This window comes from Salvelinus sp. IW2-2015, unplaced genomic scaffold (genome assembly GCF_002910315.2).
Source record: "Salvelinus sp. IW2-2015 unplaced genomic scaffold, ASM291031v2 Un_scaffold2390, whole genome shotgun sequence".
Lineage (NCBI taxonomy): Eukaryota > Metazoa > Chordata > Actinopteri > Salmoniformes > Salmonidae > Salvelinus > Salvelinus sp. IW2-2015.
Window position 1 is genome coordinate 128328 of NW_019943713.1, and position 13902 is coordinate 142229.

Below are 13902 nucleotides of genomic sequence, written 5' to 3' on the forward strand. Positions count from 1 at the left end.
CAGTTAGCCTGGTCCCAGATCTGTTTGTTACCAGTTAGCCTGGTCCCAGATCTGTTTGTTACCAGTTGGCCTGGTCCCAGACCTGTTTGTTACCAGTTGGCCTGGTCCCAGACCTGTTTGTTGCCAAATGTTAGATTGACACTGAAAAGGTGTGAGTAAATAACACAGGTAAAACACGAGGTAAAACGAGGTCTAACAACAATACATCTAAAAAACACATGAGATTCATCATTGCATTACATCACACTTACATACAACCGCCACGCTGCTCAAAGATGATTGGCTAGAGTCGAAGGAGTAACGGAGTGCTAGTGGGAGGGGCTAAGTGTTGCAAAATTCCAGTAACTTTCCCCCTGAAATTCCTAGAATCCCTGAATTATTTGGAAAACCAGAGGATTTGGGGAAAGTTACTGGAAACGTACAACACTTGAAGTGTTTAGAAGACTACTGACGGTGCTGAGAAACCTATCACCTGATGCTGCTTGATTGTTGTAAACTGTTTTTTTTTAGTTCACGTCCCAAATAGCACCTTAATCCCTATGTAGTGCACTACTTTTTGATCAAGGCCCATAGGACTCTGGTCAAAAGTAGTGCACTACATAGGGAATAGGGTGTCATTTTTGGACACATACGTTTTCTCCTATTCAGTTGCAGAGCCGGACTACATACAGAGCTGTAGGGCAACAGACAACCACTACTTTGGATATCTTAAATCTGATCCCCCCCCCTTCTCCGACAACATCAATAAAAACTCAAATAATCTACTGAAAAAAATAAAAATAAAAACTTGGTTGTTTTTGCAAAACTCAAAATAGACACAACTTAATAAAATCCGAACATACATACACCAGTTACATTTTTAATTACTTCCTCACAGAAAATCTGAAAACTAAAACAAGCAGTTGAATGTATTTGTGGTAGTACCAGGTTCAGAGAGGGAGACATTTGATAGCACAACACACACACAACACACACACTGTAGTGTGTACACCCACGTGTGCGCGTTGAGGTTGTAGTAGTGGTAGTAGTAGCAGTAGTAGTAGTAGCAGCAGTGGTAGTAGTAGTAGTAGTAGCAGCAGTAGAGTAGTAGTAGTATTGGAAAAAAAACACACAGAGAGCCAGAGCAGAGGAGTGGAAGAAGTGAAGGAAGAGAGAAAGTAGAGGAAGAGGGAAGCAATCCATCCGCCTGATGACATGGAGTTAAATGAAGATATTGTCTTCTCAAGTATAAATCTCCACTGTCCATAACTATAACTGTATCCACAATAAAAGTATAGGTAGCTGTAATTTGCCAGAAGATATTGTGGCTACTGCTAGCTTAGCATGAGGACGAAAAAAAGTCAAGTTTTCCAGGGAAAAAAACGAGCAGTATTTGAATCTTCTCGATGAAGCGGTGTACGTGTAAAAATTGGAATAACATTCTGTGAAAAAGTATTTTCTGATTTTCTCTATTTTTGCATATTTTTGATACCGAATGTTAACCCACCCGTAGCACGCGCTGCAGCAGGTATATCTCACTGGTCATCCCCAAAGCCAATTCCTCCTTTGGTCGCCTTTCCTTCCAGTTCTCTGCTGCCAATGACTGGAACGAACTGCAAAAATCACTGAAGCTGGAGACACATATCTCCCTCACTAGCTTTAAGCACCAGCTGTCAGAGCAGCTCACAGATCACTGCACCTGTACATAGCCCATCTGACTACCTCATCTCCATACTGTATTTATTTATCTTGCTCCTTTGCACCCCAGTACCTCTACTTGCACATTCATCTTCTGCACATCTACCATTCCAGTGTCTAATTGCTATATTGTAATTACTTATGTGTCGAACTGCTATGCTTTATCTTGGCCAGGTCGCAGTTGCAAATGAGAACTTGTTCTCAACTAGCCTACCTGGTTAAATAACGGTGAAATAAATAATAAAAATAAACCAAAACCTAATATTAGATCAAAAGGGAACCTGAGTTTACAAATAACAACATACAATAACACAGGAGAGAAGACCAAGTATTGTGGGTGAGGTACAAGTTTAAGACACAGCTCTGCCTCAGCTGCCTGCCATGATTGGCCCAAAGTATAGTGGAATTTTCATTAAAAGCAATGATTTCAAATTAACTTCCTGCTTTGAAGGATCTACTTCCTGCTTTCTGAGTCAGAAACAAGCCTAAAATAACATTTATCTCTAAACTCTAGCCTAGACAGACAAGGTGGAAACAGATATTAAAACACAGGGAAACAAAGACAAAACCCTTCTGAGAGACGAACAGATCAGAAATGCCTCAGACAAGTTGTTGCTGTGTGTTTAGCAGTGTTGCGGATTAGTTTAAACAAAAGTAACGCATTACTTTACATTATACCACAGCGTTGTTGAATACTCGTTTCTGATTGGCTAGAAGGGCAATCTAGAATGGACATTAAGACCAGATAAATGGGACAGTTGCAAAAGATATGGGGACACCTTGCAATCATGACGCAATAAGCACCTACACACATGCAAGCCCATACTACAAAGTTACAGAAAGCTAAACCAACAACCCCACAAACTGAAACGGGATACATTCTAAAACGCAGGTCTAACAAAGAAACCCGTATATAGCTAGCAATTGATTTTTGTTGTTGTTGTGGAGCATCTGATGACCTAACGCGGTGTGTGATGAACATTAATTTCTCCGGTCCCTACTGTCGTCATGACGTAAGTGGCGCTATGTTTTTAAATCTTCCACACATGAAATTTCGAACTCGTCCAGCTGTTTTCAGCAACTGATAAGTTTGAATTCGGTTGTCATATTAGCAGGTTAGCTAGCAACAAACTATTTAGCTAGCGTCTAGACTAGCGTTTGATATGCAAGTCAGTTGATGGCTGATGAACAAGTAAGTTAATTAAGAACAAATTCTTATTTTTAATGACGGTCTAGGAACAGTGGGTTAACTGCCTTGTTCAGGGGCAGAATGACAGATTTTTACCTTGTCAGCTCGGAGGATTTGATCTTGCAACTTTTCGGTTATTAGTCCAACTAAAGTAATATATATAAGTAAGGGGTAAAGGTAGGCCGTCAATTGTAAATAAGAATTTGTTCATAACTGACTTGCCTAGTTAAATAAAGGTTAAAAAAATATATATATATTAAATCCTTATATATTACTTTGCATTTCTTTCATGAAAAAAAATCTCAAAATCTGTTAGATGGAGCGAGGCGAGCTGCGCACACTACCAAAGATATGCTACTTCCTTTGATCTCCTCCTTGCCATCTTCCTCTCTCTCCTGCCATGTATCCTCTACTCTCTTTCTCAGAGGCAGGATAGTGGTGTAGGGCATGGGGTGTAGAGGGTAGGGGTAGATTGTTTAGGGGGGGTCGGTCTAGTTGTATCCGGTGTAGAGGGTAGGGGTACAGAGGGTTTAGTTGTATCCGGTGTAGAGGGTAGGGGTACAGAGTGTAGGTTTAGGTGAGTTTAGTTGTATCCGGTGTAGAGGGTAGGGGTACAGGGGGTTTAGTTGTATCCGGTGTAGAGGGTAGGGGTTAGCAGAGTGTTTAGTTTGTATCCGGTGTAGAGGGTAGGGTACAGAGTGTAGTTTAGTGGTTAGTGTATCCGGTGTAGAGGGTAGGGGTACAGATGGAGGGTTAGTTGTATTCCGTGTAAGCAGGTAGGGGTAACAGGGGGTTTAGTTGTATCGGTGTAGAGGGTAGGGGTACTAGGTGGTTTAGTTGTATCCGGTGTAGGAGGGGTTAGGGTACAGGGGGTTTATCGTTGTATCCAGTGTAGAGGGTGAGGGGAAGCAGGGGGTTAGTTGTATCCGGTGTAGAGGTAGGGGTACAGGGGGTTCAGTTGTATCCGGTGTAGAGGGTAGGGTATCAGGGGGTTCAAGTTGTATCCGGTGTAGAGGGTAGGGTACAGGGGGTCAGTTTGTATCAGTGTAGAGGGTAGGGTACAGGGGGCTTAGTTGTATCCGGTGTAAGAGGGTAGGGGTACAGGAGGTTCAATGTATCCGGTGTAGGAGGGTAGGGGTACAGGGGTTAATTGTATGCCGGTGTAGAGGTAGGGGTACAGGGTTAGTGTATCCGGTGTAGAGGGTAGGGTACAGAGGGTTAGTTGTATCCGGTGTAGACGGGTAGGGGTACAGGGGGTTCAATTGTATCCGGTGTAGAGGTAGGGGTAGCAGGGGGTTAAGTTGTATCTCGGTGTAGAGGTAGCGGGTACAGGGGGTTAGTTGTATCCGGTGTAGAGGGTAGGGTACAGAGGGTTTAGTTGTATCCGGTGTAGAGGGTAGGGTACAGGGGTTTAGTTGTATCGGTGTAGAGGGTAGGGGTACAGGGGTTCAATTGTATCCGGTGTAGAGGGTAGGGGTACAGGGGGTTCCAGTTGTATCCGGTGTAGAAGGTAGGGGTACAGAGGGTTTAAGTTGTATTCCGGTGTAGAGGGTAAGGGGTACAGGGGGTTTAGTTGTATCCGGTGTAGAGGGTAGGGTACAGGTGAGTTTAGTCGTATCCGGGTAGAGGGTAGGGGTAACAGGTGAGTTTAGTCGTATCCGGTGTAGAGGGTAGGGGTACAGGTGAGTTTAGTCGTATCTGGATGTAGAAGGGTAGGGTTAGAGAGGGTTTAGTTGTGGTCAAAGTTTCGTGGCCGTTAGTTGTGTCGGGTAGACAGGGGTCGTATCCGTGTATAGTCGTGTCTATCGGGGTGTCCGTCTAGTTGGTGTCCGGGGTGTCCGTCTAGTGTGTCCGCGGGGTGTCCGTCTAGTTGTGTCCGCGGGGGTGTCCGTCTAGTTGTGTCCGGGGTGTCCGTCTAGTTGTGTCCGGGGTGTCCGTCTAGTTGGGTCCGGGTGTCCGTCTAGTTGTGTCCGGGGTGTCCGTCTAGTTGTGTCCGGGTGTCCCGTCTAGTTGTGTCGGTGTCGTCTAGTTGTGTCGCGGTGCGGTCCTAGTTGTGTCGGTCTGGTGTCGGTCTAGTTGTGTCCGGGGTGTCGGTCTAGTTGTGTCCGGTGTCGGTCTGTTGGTCCGGTGTCGGTCTAGTTGTGTCCGGGTGTCGGTCTAGGTTTGTGTCCGGTGGTCGGTCTAGTTGTGTCCGGTGGTCGGTCTAGTTGTGTCGGTGTCGGTCTAGTTGTGTCCGGTGTCGGTCTAGTTGTGTCGGTGTCGTCTGTTGTGTCCGGGTGTCGGTCTAGTTGTGTCCCGTGTGGTCTAGTTGTGTCGGGGTGTCGTCTAGTTGTGTCCGGTGTCCGGTCTAAGTTGTGTCCGGTGTCGTTAGTTGTGTCCGGTGTCGTTAGTTGTGTCCGGGTGTCCGTCTAGTTGTGTCCGGTGTCGGTCTAGTTGTGTCCGGTGTCGGTCTAGTTCGTGTCCGGGTGCCGGTCTAGTTGTGTCCGGTGTGTCGGTTCTAGTTGTGTCCGGGTGTCGGTCTAGTGTGTCCGGTGTCGGTCTAGTTGTGTTCCGGTGTCGGTCTAGTTGTGTCCGGTGGTCGTCTATTGTGTCCGGTGTCGGTCTAGTTGTGTCCGGTGTCGGTCTAGTTGTGTCCGGCGTCGGTCTAGTTGTGTGTCCGGTGTGCGATCTAGGTTGGTCGGCTGTCTGTGTCGTTAGGTCTAGTTGTGTCCCGGTGTAGGCTGTCCGATGTCGGTTGTGCCGGGTGAAGGTCTAGTTGTGTCCGGTGCGGGTTAGTTGTGTTACCGTGGGTGTCGGTGTTAGTGTGTGTCCGGGTTGTCGGTTTAGTTGTGTCCGGGGTGTCGGTTTAGTTGTGCAGGGTGTCGTTTAGTGTTCCGTGTTTTAGTTGTGTCCCGGTGTCACACGGTCCGCGTATGAGGAGTGGTTGTCTGACGTCAGCGCTGGTGGTCTCTGTTCCACGACGGCTGCTATCAATGAATGGGTTTCCACCACCAACCGTCTGGGGGGGAGGATACAACACACCAAACAGACGTTACAAATCTAAACACAACTGGTGTGAGTTTGGTGGCAGCTTCAACCACAATGACCAACCCACAGGCCCAGGTTGCGGCTGACCAGAGTTCACTGCTAAGTCTACTACACCTTTGTATTCGGCATTTCACGGTAAGGTCTACCTACACTGTTGTATTCAGCATTTCACTGTGAGTCTACTACACCTGTTTGTAATTCAGCATTTCCTGTGAGGTCTTACGTACACCGTGTGTATATCAGCAATTTCACTGTGAGGTTCTACTACACCTTGTTGTAATCAGCATTTCACTGTGAGGCTCTACTACCAACCTGTTGTATTCAGCATTTCACTGTGAGGTACTACTACACCTGTTGTATTCAGCATTTCAACTGTAAGGTCTACTACAACCTGTTGATATTGCGAGCATTTCACTGTGAGGTCTACTAACCTGTTGTATTCGGCATTTCACTGTAAGTCGACTACACCTGTTTGTATTCAGCATTTTCACTGTGAGGTCTACTTAGCACCTGTGTGTATTCAGCATTTCACTGTGAGGTCTACTACACCTGTTGTATCTCCGGCTTTCACTGTAAAGGTCTGACACACCCTGTTGTATTCGGCGCACGTGGCAAATACATTTGATTTTGATACAATTAAAAGCTCATCGGTAAACAGAAGCTGTCTGGGCGGGCTCTTGAAGCCAATTTTGAACATGTGAGACATTAGAGTTATTTTCTTCCTATGAATTTGGCTCTAGCATTTGAATCAGTTTTGGCTATAAACGTTATGACCCCATCCGTGAAAGCAAAGACTATATCTTGGTAAATGGATGTGCTATCCTGTTCCCCTCTATGATATCAAGGCCACGTTGAGAAGGAGTGTAAAAAAAACAGAGAATACCACAATCTAACCATAGTCATGAATTGAATATATAAATAATTCAAGTTGAATATTAATTTAAAATTAACTTTTAAAACATTGCCCATTTACTCAACTTCTCAAATATTGCAAATACAAATTACATGTTATAGTCAATAAATCAATTTCTGTATTACAAATTCAAATGCAATCATCTAATACAAATGCAAAATTATGAAATTAAAATACAATTTCTGTTGGCATATATACGCCACAGACACAGGGGTTGGACCTGAACCAGTTACAAGTATATAATGACCAAGACACAGAGGAACTGACCGGTAAACTGTCCTAATGACCGACAGCAGAGAAGTGACGGTTAAAACTGTCCTAAAGACCAGACACATAGGAGTGACCGGTTAGAAACTTCTCTAATGACCAGACACAGAGGAGTGACCAGTTAAACTGTTATAGGATGACCAGAACACACGAGGACTGACCGGTTAAACTGTTATAAAGAACAGACACAGAGGACTGACCGGTTAAACTGTTATAATGACCAAGACACAACAGGACTGACCAGTTAAACTGTTTTTATGTACATTTCCCCTTACCTGGGAATCAAATCCTCTCTATCGGTCTTTCCCCTCATTTAACCAAGTGAAAATACCACTCTACTTTAAACAGATTGGATTATCTAAGACTAGTTCTATTGAATTGATTGATTGATTGATTAAACTCCCCCTCTCTCGTCAGACATGCATCTGTGCCCCAGGTCTTCAGGGGAGATGTAGAACTCTGTTCCTGGTCCGCGGCGCCGGCTGTTTACCCTTCGCCAAGCGCAGTACAGCAGCAGCACAGAAAGCAGCAGAAGTAAGCAGCCAGTCGCCAAGCCACAGAAAATGAACTAGGCCGCTGTTAGAAGAGAGAGACCGTCAGGGAAGAGGTCAGAAGTGAGCCACAGAAGAGAACAGGCCCTGCAGGAGAGAGGAGACCGTCAGGGGAGAGGTCAGAGGTGAGAACCACAAAAAGCTGGTGACTTTTTTTATGTGACTATTTGAGGGGGTGAAATTTACGGGAACTAATCATCACCCCCACGTCCATCACTACATTTACCGGGGACTAATCACCACCCCGCGTCCATCACTACATTTACCGGGGACTAATCACCGCCCCGCGTCCATCACTACATTTACCGGGGACTAATCACCGCCCCGCGTCCATCACTACATTTACATTTGCCCCACCAGGAGGACGAGACGTCGTCTCACCTCGGCCCCACCAGGAGGACGAGACCTTGTCTTACCTCGGCCCACCAGGAGGACGAGATGTCGTCTCACCTCGGCCCCACCAGGAGGACGAGACCTTGTCTTACCTCGGCCCACCAGGAGGACGAGACCTTGTCTTACCTTGGCCCACCAGGAGGACGAGACGTTGTCTTACCCCGGCCCACCAGGAGGACGAGACGTTGTCTTACCTTGGCCCACCAGGAGGACGAGACGTTGTCTTACCTTGGCCCACCAGGAGGAGAGGACAAAGTAGGTGTTGACGTTCTCCTCTCCAAACTGCTCGGCCACGTACAGTCCCAGGGATCCGTACTTGTCATAGATGTTCCTCTTGGTACAGTCGTTCAGGATGGAGTGGGCGTTGTTGATTTCCTTAAACTTATCAGCAGCCTCGGGGTTGTCTGGGTTCTTGTCTGGGTGGAACTTCAGAGCCAGTTTCCTGATTGGACGGAGAACAGGTGTGGTTATGAGAGAGACAATGACAGAATGACGAAACGCATAGAATTTAGCGTGTTTCAGCCAAAGTCAAACGTTAAACCAATCACTTCTGTCCCCTGTTTCAATGTTCAGCCCTCATGCACCACATCTCTGTTGCCCTCTAGTGGACAGTGATAACAGGAAGTCTAGTGGACTGTGTCTCATAGTGAACAGTGATAACAGGAAGTCTAGTGGACAGTGATAACAGGAAGTCTAGTGGACTGTGATAACAGGAAGTCTAGTGGACTGTGTCTCATAGTGAACAGTGATAACAAGAAGTCACTCCCTCCCTCCTCATGGTTGCATTATCTACATCAAATTAGCTTCTAGACCACAAACCCAGTCTGCTACATTAGTCAGACAATTACTTTATGACTGTCACCGTTGAGGTTCTGCCTGGTGGGATTCAGGAGTGTGATTTAGTGTCGACAACTGTGACAACTGTTACAGCTGACATGACACCCAAGAGGAAGGAGCGATGCTCTATATCAATGACTTAAAAACCTGTCCTGGCTTCCTCCTCATTACTTCCACTGATGGAGAAATGTGAAGTTGTTGGACAACATGGTGGAAGGAGCTCAATATTAGACTGGCTTTTGCCTGGACAGAGGAGACAGGCGTATTCTACTGTACTATGTAGTACACTAATATGTACTACACAGTAATACAGTGCCTATCGGACCCCTCTACTTTTTACACATTGTGACGTTACAGCCTTATTCGAAAATGTATTTAAAAAAATGTAATCTACACACAACACCCCATACATTTGCTCAAAAAAATAAAGGGAACACTTAAACACAATGTAACTCCAAGTCAATCACACTTCTGTGAAATCAAACTGTCCACTTAGGAAGCAACACTGATTGACAATAAATTTCACATGCTGTTGTGCAAATGGAATAGACACAAGGTGGAAATTATAGGCAATTAGCAAGACACCCCCAATAAAGGAGTGGTTCTGCAGGTGGTGACCACAGACCACTTCTCAGTTCCTATGCTTCCTGGCTGATGTTTTGGTCACTTTTGAATGCTGGCGGGCTCTCACTCTAGTGGTAGCATGAGACGGAGTCTACAACCCACACAAGTGGCTCAGGTAGTGCAGCTCATCCAGGATGGGACATCAATGCGAGCTGTGGCAAGAAGGTTTGCTGTGTCTGTCAGCGTAGTGTCCAGAGCATGGAGGCGCTACCAGGAGACAGGCCAGTACATCAGGAGACGTGGAGGAGGCCGTAGGAGGGCAACAACCCAGCAGCAGGACCGCTACCTCCGCCTTTTGCAAGGAGGAGCAGAGGAGCACTGCCAGAGACCTGCAAATGACCTCCAGCAGGCACACATGTGCATTAATGTGCAAACATTTCTAAAAACCTGTTTTCGCTTTGTCATTATGGGGTATTGTGTGTAGATTGCGGAGGAAAAACATTTATTTAATCCATTTTAGAATAAGGCTGTAACGTAACAAAATGTGGAAAAGGTCAAGGGGTCTGAATACTTTCCGAATGCACTGTATGTAGTACACTGTAATATGTAGGGGCCTCCCGAGTGGTGCAGTGATCTAAGACACTGCATTGCATGCTAGTGGTCACTAGAGATTCGGGTTCGAGTTCAGGCTCTGTCGCAGCCAGCCGACCAGGAGACCCATGGGGCGCGCACCATTGCCAGCATCGTCCGGTTAGGGAGGGTTTGGCCGGCAGGGATGCCTTGTCCTCGCGCACTAGCGACTCCTGTGGCGCGGGACAGTGCATGCTGACACGGTTGCCAGGTGTATGGTGTTTCCTCGACACATTGGTGCGGCTGGCTTCTGGGAAGTGGGCGTGTGTCAAGAAGCAGTGTGCTGGTTGAGGTCGTGTTTCGGAGACGCACGGCTGTCGACCTTCGCTCTCCCGAGTCCGTACGGGAGTTGCAGCGATGAACAAGACTAACTACCAAATGGATACATAAAATTGGGGAGAAAAAGGGGTAAAATATAATTATAAATATGTAGTACATCTGCCCTGTAGGACTTCTTGATGTCTTGGCGTGGCGTCGTCGATCCCAGACCAGGTAGAGTTAAGGTTTGTCTACTAATAGTGTGTCGTGTCACTGGGTTGGTGTATATTGTTACCTGTAGGACTTCTTGATGTCTCCGGCGTGGCGTCTCGTCGACCCCAGGACCAGGTAGAGTTAAGGTGTGTCTACTAATAGTGTGTGCGTGTCCTGGTGTTAGTGGTGTATATTGTGTACCTGGTAGGACTTCTTGATGTCCTTCCGGCGTGGCTTCTGCGTGACCACCCAGGACCATGGTGAGTTAAGGTGTTGTTACTAATTAGTGTGTCGTTGTCTGGTGTATGGTGTATATTGTTCCTGTAGGACTTCTTGATGTCCTCCGGCGTGGCTTCTCGTCGACCCCAGGACCAGGTAGAAGTTAAGGTGTTGTCTACTAATAGTGTGTCGTGCGTTGGGAGTGGTGTATATTGTTACCTGTAGGACTTCTTGATGTCTCCGGCGTGGCGTTCTCGCGACCCCCAGACCAGGTAGAGTTAAACGGTGTTGTTACTAATAGTTGTGGGTGTCCTGGTTTAGTGGTGTATATTGTTACCTGTAGGACTTTTCTTTTGGATTGGGTTCCTTCGGGGCGTGCGTTCTCGTCGACGCCCATAGGACCAGTAGAGTTAAGGTGTGTCTACATAGTGTGTCGTGTCCTGGTGTGCTGGTGTATTTTTACCTGCTAGGACTTCTTGATCCTCTCTGGCGTTGGCGTTCTCGCGACCCCAGGACCAGGTAGAGTTAAGTTGTTGGTCTTACTATAGCTGTGTCGTGTCCTGGTGTTAGGGTGTATATTGTACCTGTAGGACTTTCTTGATGTCCTCGGCGTGGCTGTTCTCGTCGACCCCAGGACCAAGGTAGAGTTTAAGTGTTGTCGTACTAATAGTGGTCGTGTCTGTTAGTGTGTAGATTGTTACCCTGTTAGGACTTCTTGATCGTCCTCTGGCGTTGGCGTCTTGTCGATCCCCAGCGACCAGTAGAGTTAAGGTGTTGTCTACTGAATATGTTCGTGTCCTGTGTACATGTGTATATTCGTTACCTGTGAGGACTTCTTGACGTTCCATCGGCTGCCGTTCTGTCGATCCCCAGACCAGTAGAGGAGTCCCTGACGCTAAGGACAGAGAACGCTTGTCTCTCTGCGCCTCAAGTGCTCATGACGACCACTCCCTCTGGTCTCCTCGTTTCAGTCTCTCTCACACACACACTCCCTGTCTCGCCACAGGCCTCACCAGTCTAAGACGGAGAGAGAGAAGAAGGGAGGAGAGGGGGGGGGGGGGGGGGGAGAGGGAGAAAAGAGGGAAGATAGAGGGGGGAAAGAAGGAGGAGAGGTTTGCTCATTAATGTTCAAATAAAAACGGATATCACATTTACATAAGTATTCAGACTCTTTACTCAATACTTTGTAGAAGCACCTTTGGCAGCGATTACAGCATGAAGTCTTCTTGGGTATGACGCTACAAGCTTAGCACACCTGTATTTGGGGAGTTAGCCGGGCGGCCAGCTCTAGGAAGAGTCTTGGTGGTTCTAAACTTATTCCATTTAAGAATGATGGAGGCCACTGTGTTCTTGGGGAGCTTCAATGCGGCAGACATTTTTTTTTAACCCTTGCTCTGACATGCACTGTCAACTATGGGACTTTATATAGACAGGTGTGTGCCTCTCCAAATCATGTCCAATCAATTGAATTTACCACAGGTGGACTCCAATCAAGTTGTAGAAACATTTAAAGGATGATCAATGGAAACAGGATGCACCTGAGCTCAATTTCAAGTCTCATAGCAAAGGGTCTGAATACTTTATTTTTTAATAGATTTGCCAAAAAAAATCTAAAACTTTTCGAATATCTCATTATGGGGTATTGTAATGTCATTATAGGGTATTGTGATGTCATTATGGGGTATTGTGATGTCATTATGGGGTGTGGGGAGAGGGAGAGAGTGGTGAGGGAGAGAGAGAGAAATGATGGAGCTTCTGCAAGCTATGGCTTTCGAAGATGTACTATGAGCTGGTGGTGTGAATGTGTGTGTGTGTGTGTCTCAAGTCTGTCCAGAAACTGGTCAAATCCATCTAAAACTATGGGCTGGGAGGGGACAGGCAACTCTACTCCTCTTTAGTTAGATCTTCAAAGTCATGCAGCCTATTAGCCAATAGACAAAGAGTGTTTACCCTCCCTCTGGGTTATTCTAGTGGCAGTCCAGACTCCATGACCCTCTGGGTTATTTTAGTGGCAGTCCAGACTCCATGACCCTCTGGGTTATTTTAATGGCAGTCCAGACTCCTTGACCCTCTGGGTTATTCTAGTGGCAGTCCAGACTCCATGACCCTCTGGGTTATTTTAATGGCAGTCCAGACTCCTTGACCCTCTGGGTTATTCTAGTGGCAGTCCAGACTCCTTGACCCTCTGGGTTATTTTAAATGGCAGTCAGACTCCTTGACCTCTGGGGTTATTCTGAGTGGCAGTGTCCAGACTCCATGACCTCTGGGTTTATTTTAATGGCAGTCCAGACTCCTTGACCCTCTGGGTTATTCTAGTGGCAGTCCAGACTCCATGACCCTCTGGGTTATTTTAATGGCAGTCCAGACTCCTTGACCCTCTGGGTTATTTTAGTGGCAGTCCAGACTCCAGACCCTCTGGGTATTTTAATGGCAGTCCAGACTCCTTGACCCTCTGGGTTATTCTAGTGGAGTCCAGACTCCATGACCCTCTGGGTTATTTTAATGGCAGTCCAGACTCTTGACCCTCTGGGTTATTCTAGTGGCGTCAGACTCCTTGACCCTCTGGTTATTCTAGTGGCAGTCCAGACTCCTTGACCCTCTGGGTTATTCTAGTGGCAGTCCAGACTCCATGACCCTCTGGGTTATTCTAGTGGAGTCCAGACTCCTTGACCCTCTGGTTATTTTAGTGCAGTCCAGACTCCTTGCCCTCTGGTTATTTTAATGGCAGTCCAGACTCCTTGACCTCTGGGTTATTCTAGTGGCAGTCCAGACTCCATGACCTCTGGTTATTCTAGTGGCAGTCCAGACTCCTTGACCTCTGGGTTATTTAATGGCAGTCCAGACTCCTTGACCCTCTGGGTTATTTAGTGGCAGTCCAGACTCCATGACCCTCTGGGTTATTTTAATGGCAGTCAGACTCCTTGACCCTCTGGTGTATTTTAGTGGCAGTCCAGACTCCATGACCCTCTGGGTTATTTTAATGGCAGTCCAGACTCCTTGACCCTCTGTTATTCTAGTGGCAGTCCAGACTCCATGACCCTCTGGTTATTTTAATGGCAGTCCAGACTCCTTGACCCTCTGGGTATTCTAGTGCAGTCCAGACTCCTGACCCTCTGGTTATCTAGTGGCAGTCCAGACTCCTTGACCCTCTGGGTTATTCTAGT

The 13902-nt window shown here is 46.8% G+C and overlaps 1 protein-coding gene and 3 long non-coding RNA genes across 5 annotated transcripts in view; 2 read left to right on the top strand and 2 right to left on the bottom strand.

Moving 5' to 3' along the window:
• LOC139025225 (uncharacterized) overlaps positions 1 to 3551 on the bottom strand; it is a 4978-nt gene extending 1427 nt beyond the window's left edge. Inside the window, exon 1 of the long non-coding RNA XR_011476701.1 lies at positions 9 to 3551. This is a non-coding gene — a long non-coding RNA (uncharacterized lncRNA). The remainder of the gene's footprint in view (positions 1 to 8) is intronic.
• A 658-nt stretch (positions 3552 to 4209) lies between these two features.
• On the top strand, positions 4210 to 4489 carry LOC139025226 (uncharacterized). Its single transcript, XR_011476702.1, has 3 exons — positions 4210 to 4267; positions 4303 to 4357; positions 4440 to 4489. It is a non-coding gene; the product is annotated as an uncharacterized lncRNA (long non-coding RNA).
• A 436-nt stretch (positions 4490 to 4925) lies between these two features.
• LOC139025223 (uncharacterized) lies at positions 4926 to 5524 on the top strand. 2 transcript variants are annotated; one of them, XR_011476698.1, is made up of 3 exons: positions 4926 to 4988; positions 5279 to 5319; positions 5410 to 5524. It is a non-coding gene; the product is annotated as an uncharacterized lncRNA (long non-coding RNA). The 2 variants fall into 2 exon arrangements; XR_011476697.1 differs by lacking the exon at positions 4926 to 4988 and adding an exon at positions 5064 to 5113 and having other exon boundaries at positions 5257 to 5319.
• Positions 5525 to 7815: 2291 nt separating this feature from the next.
• Positions 7816 to 10660, bottom strand: LOC112073843 (dnaJ homolog subfamily C member 5-like; the record flags this gene model as incomplete). The annotated part of the gene is made up of 2 exons (XM_070440300.1): positions 7816 to 8459; positions 10602 to 10660. Coding segments are annotated over 2 exons (345 nt in total), but the record flags the coding sequence as incomplete, so codon positions are not given.
• Positions 10661 to 13902: the final 3242 nt, after the last annotated feature.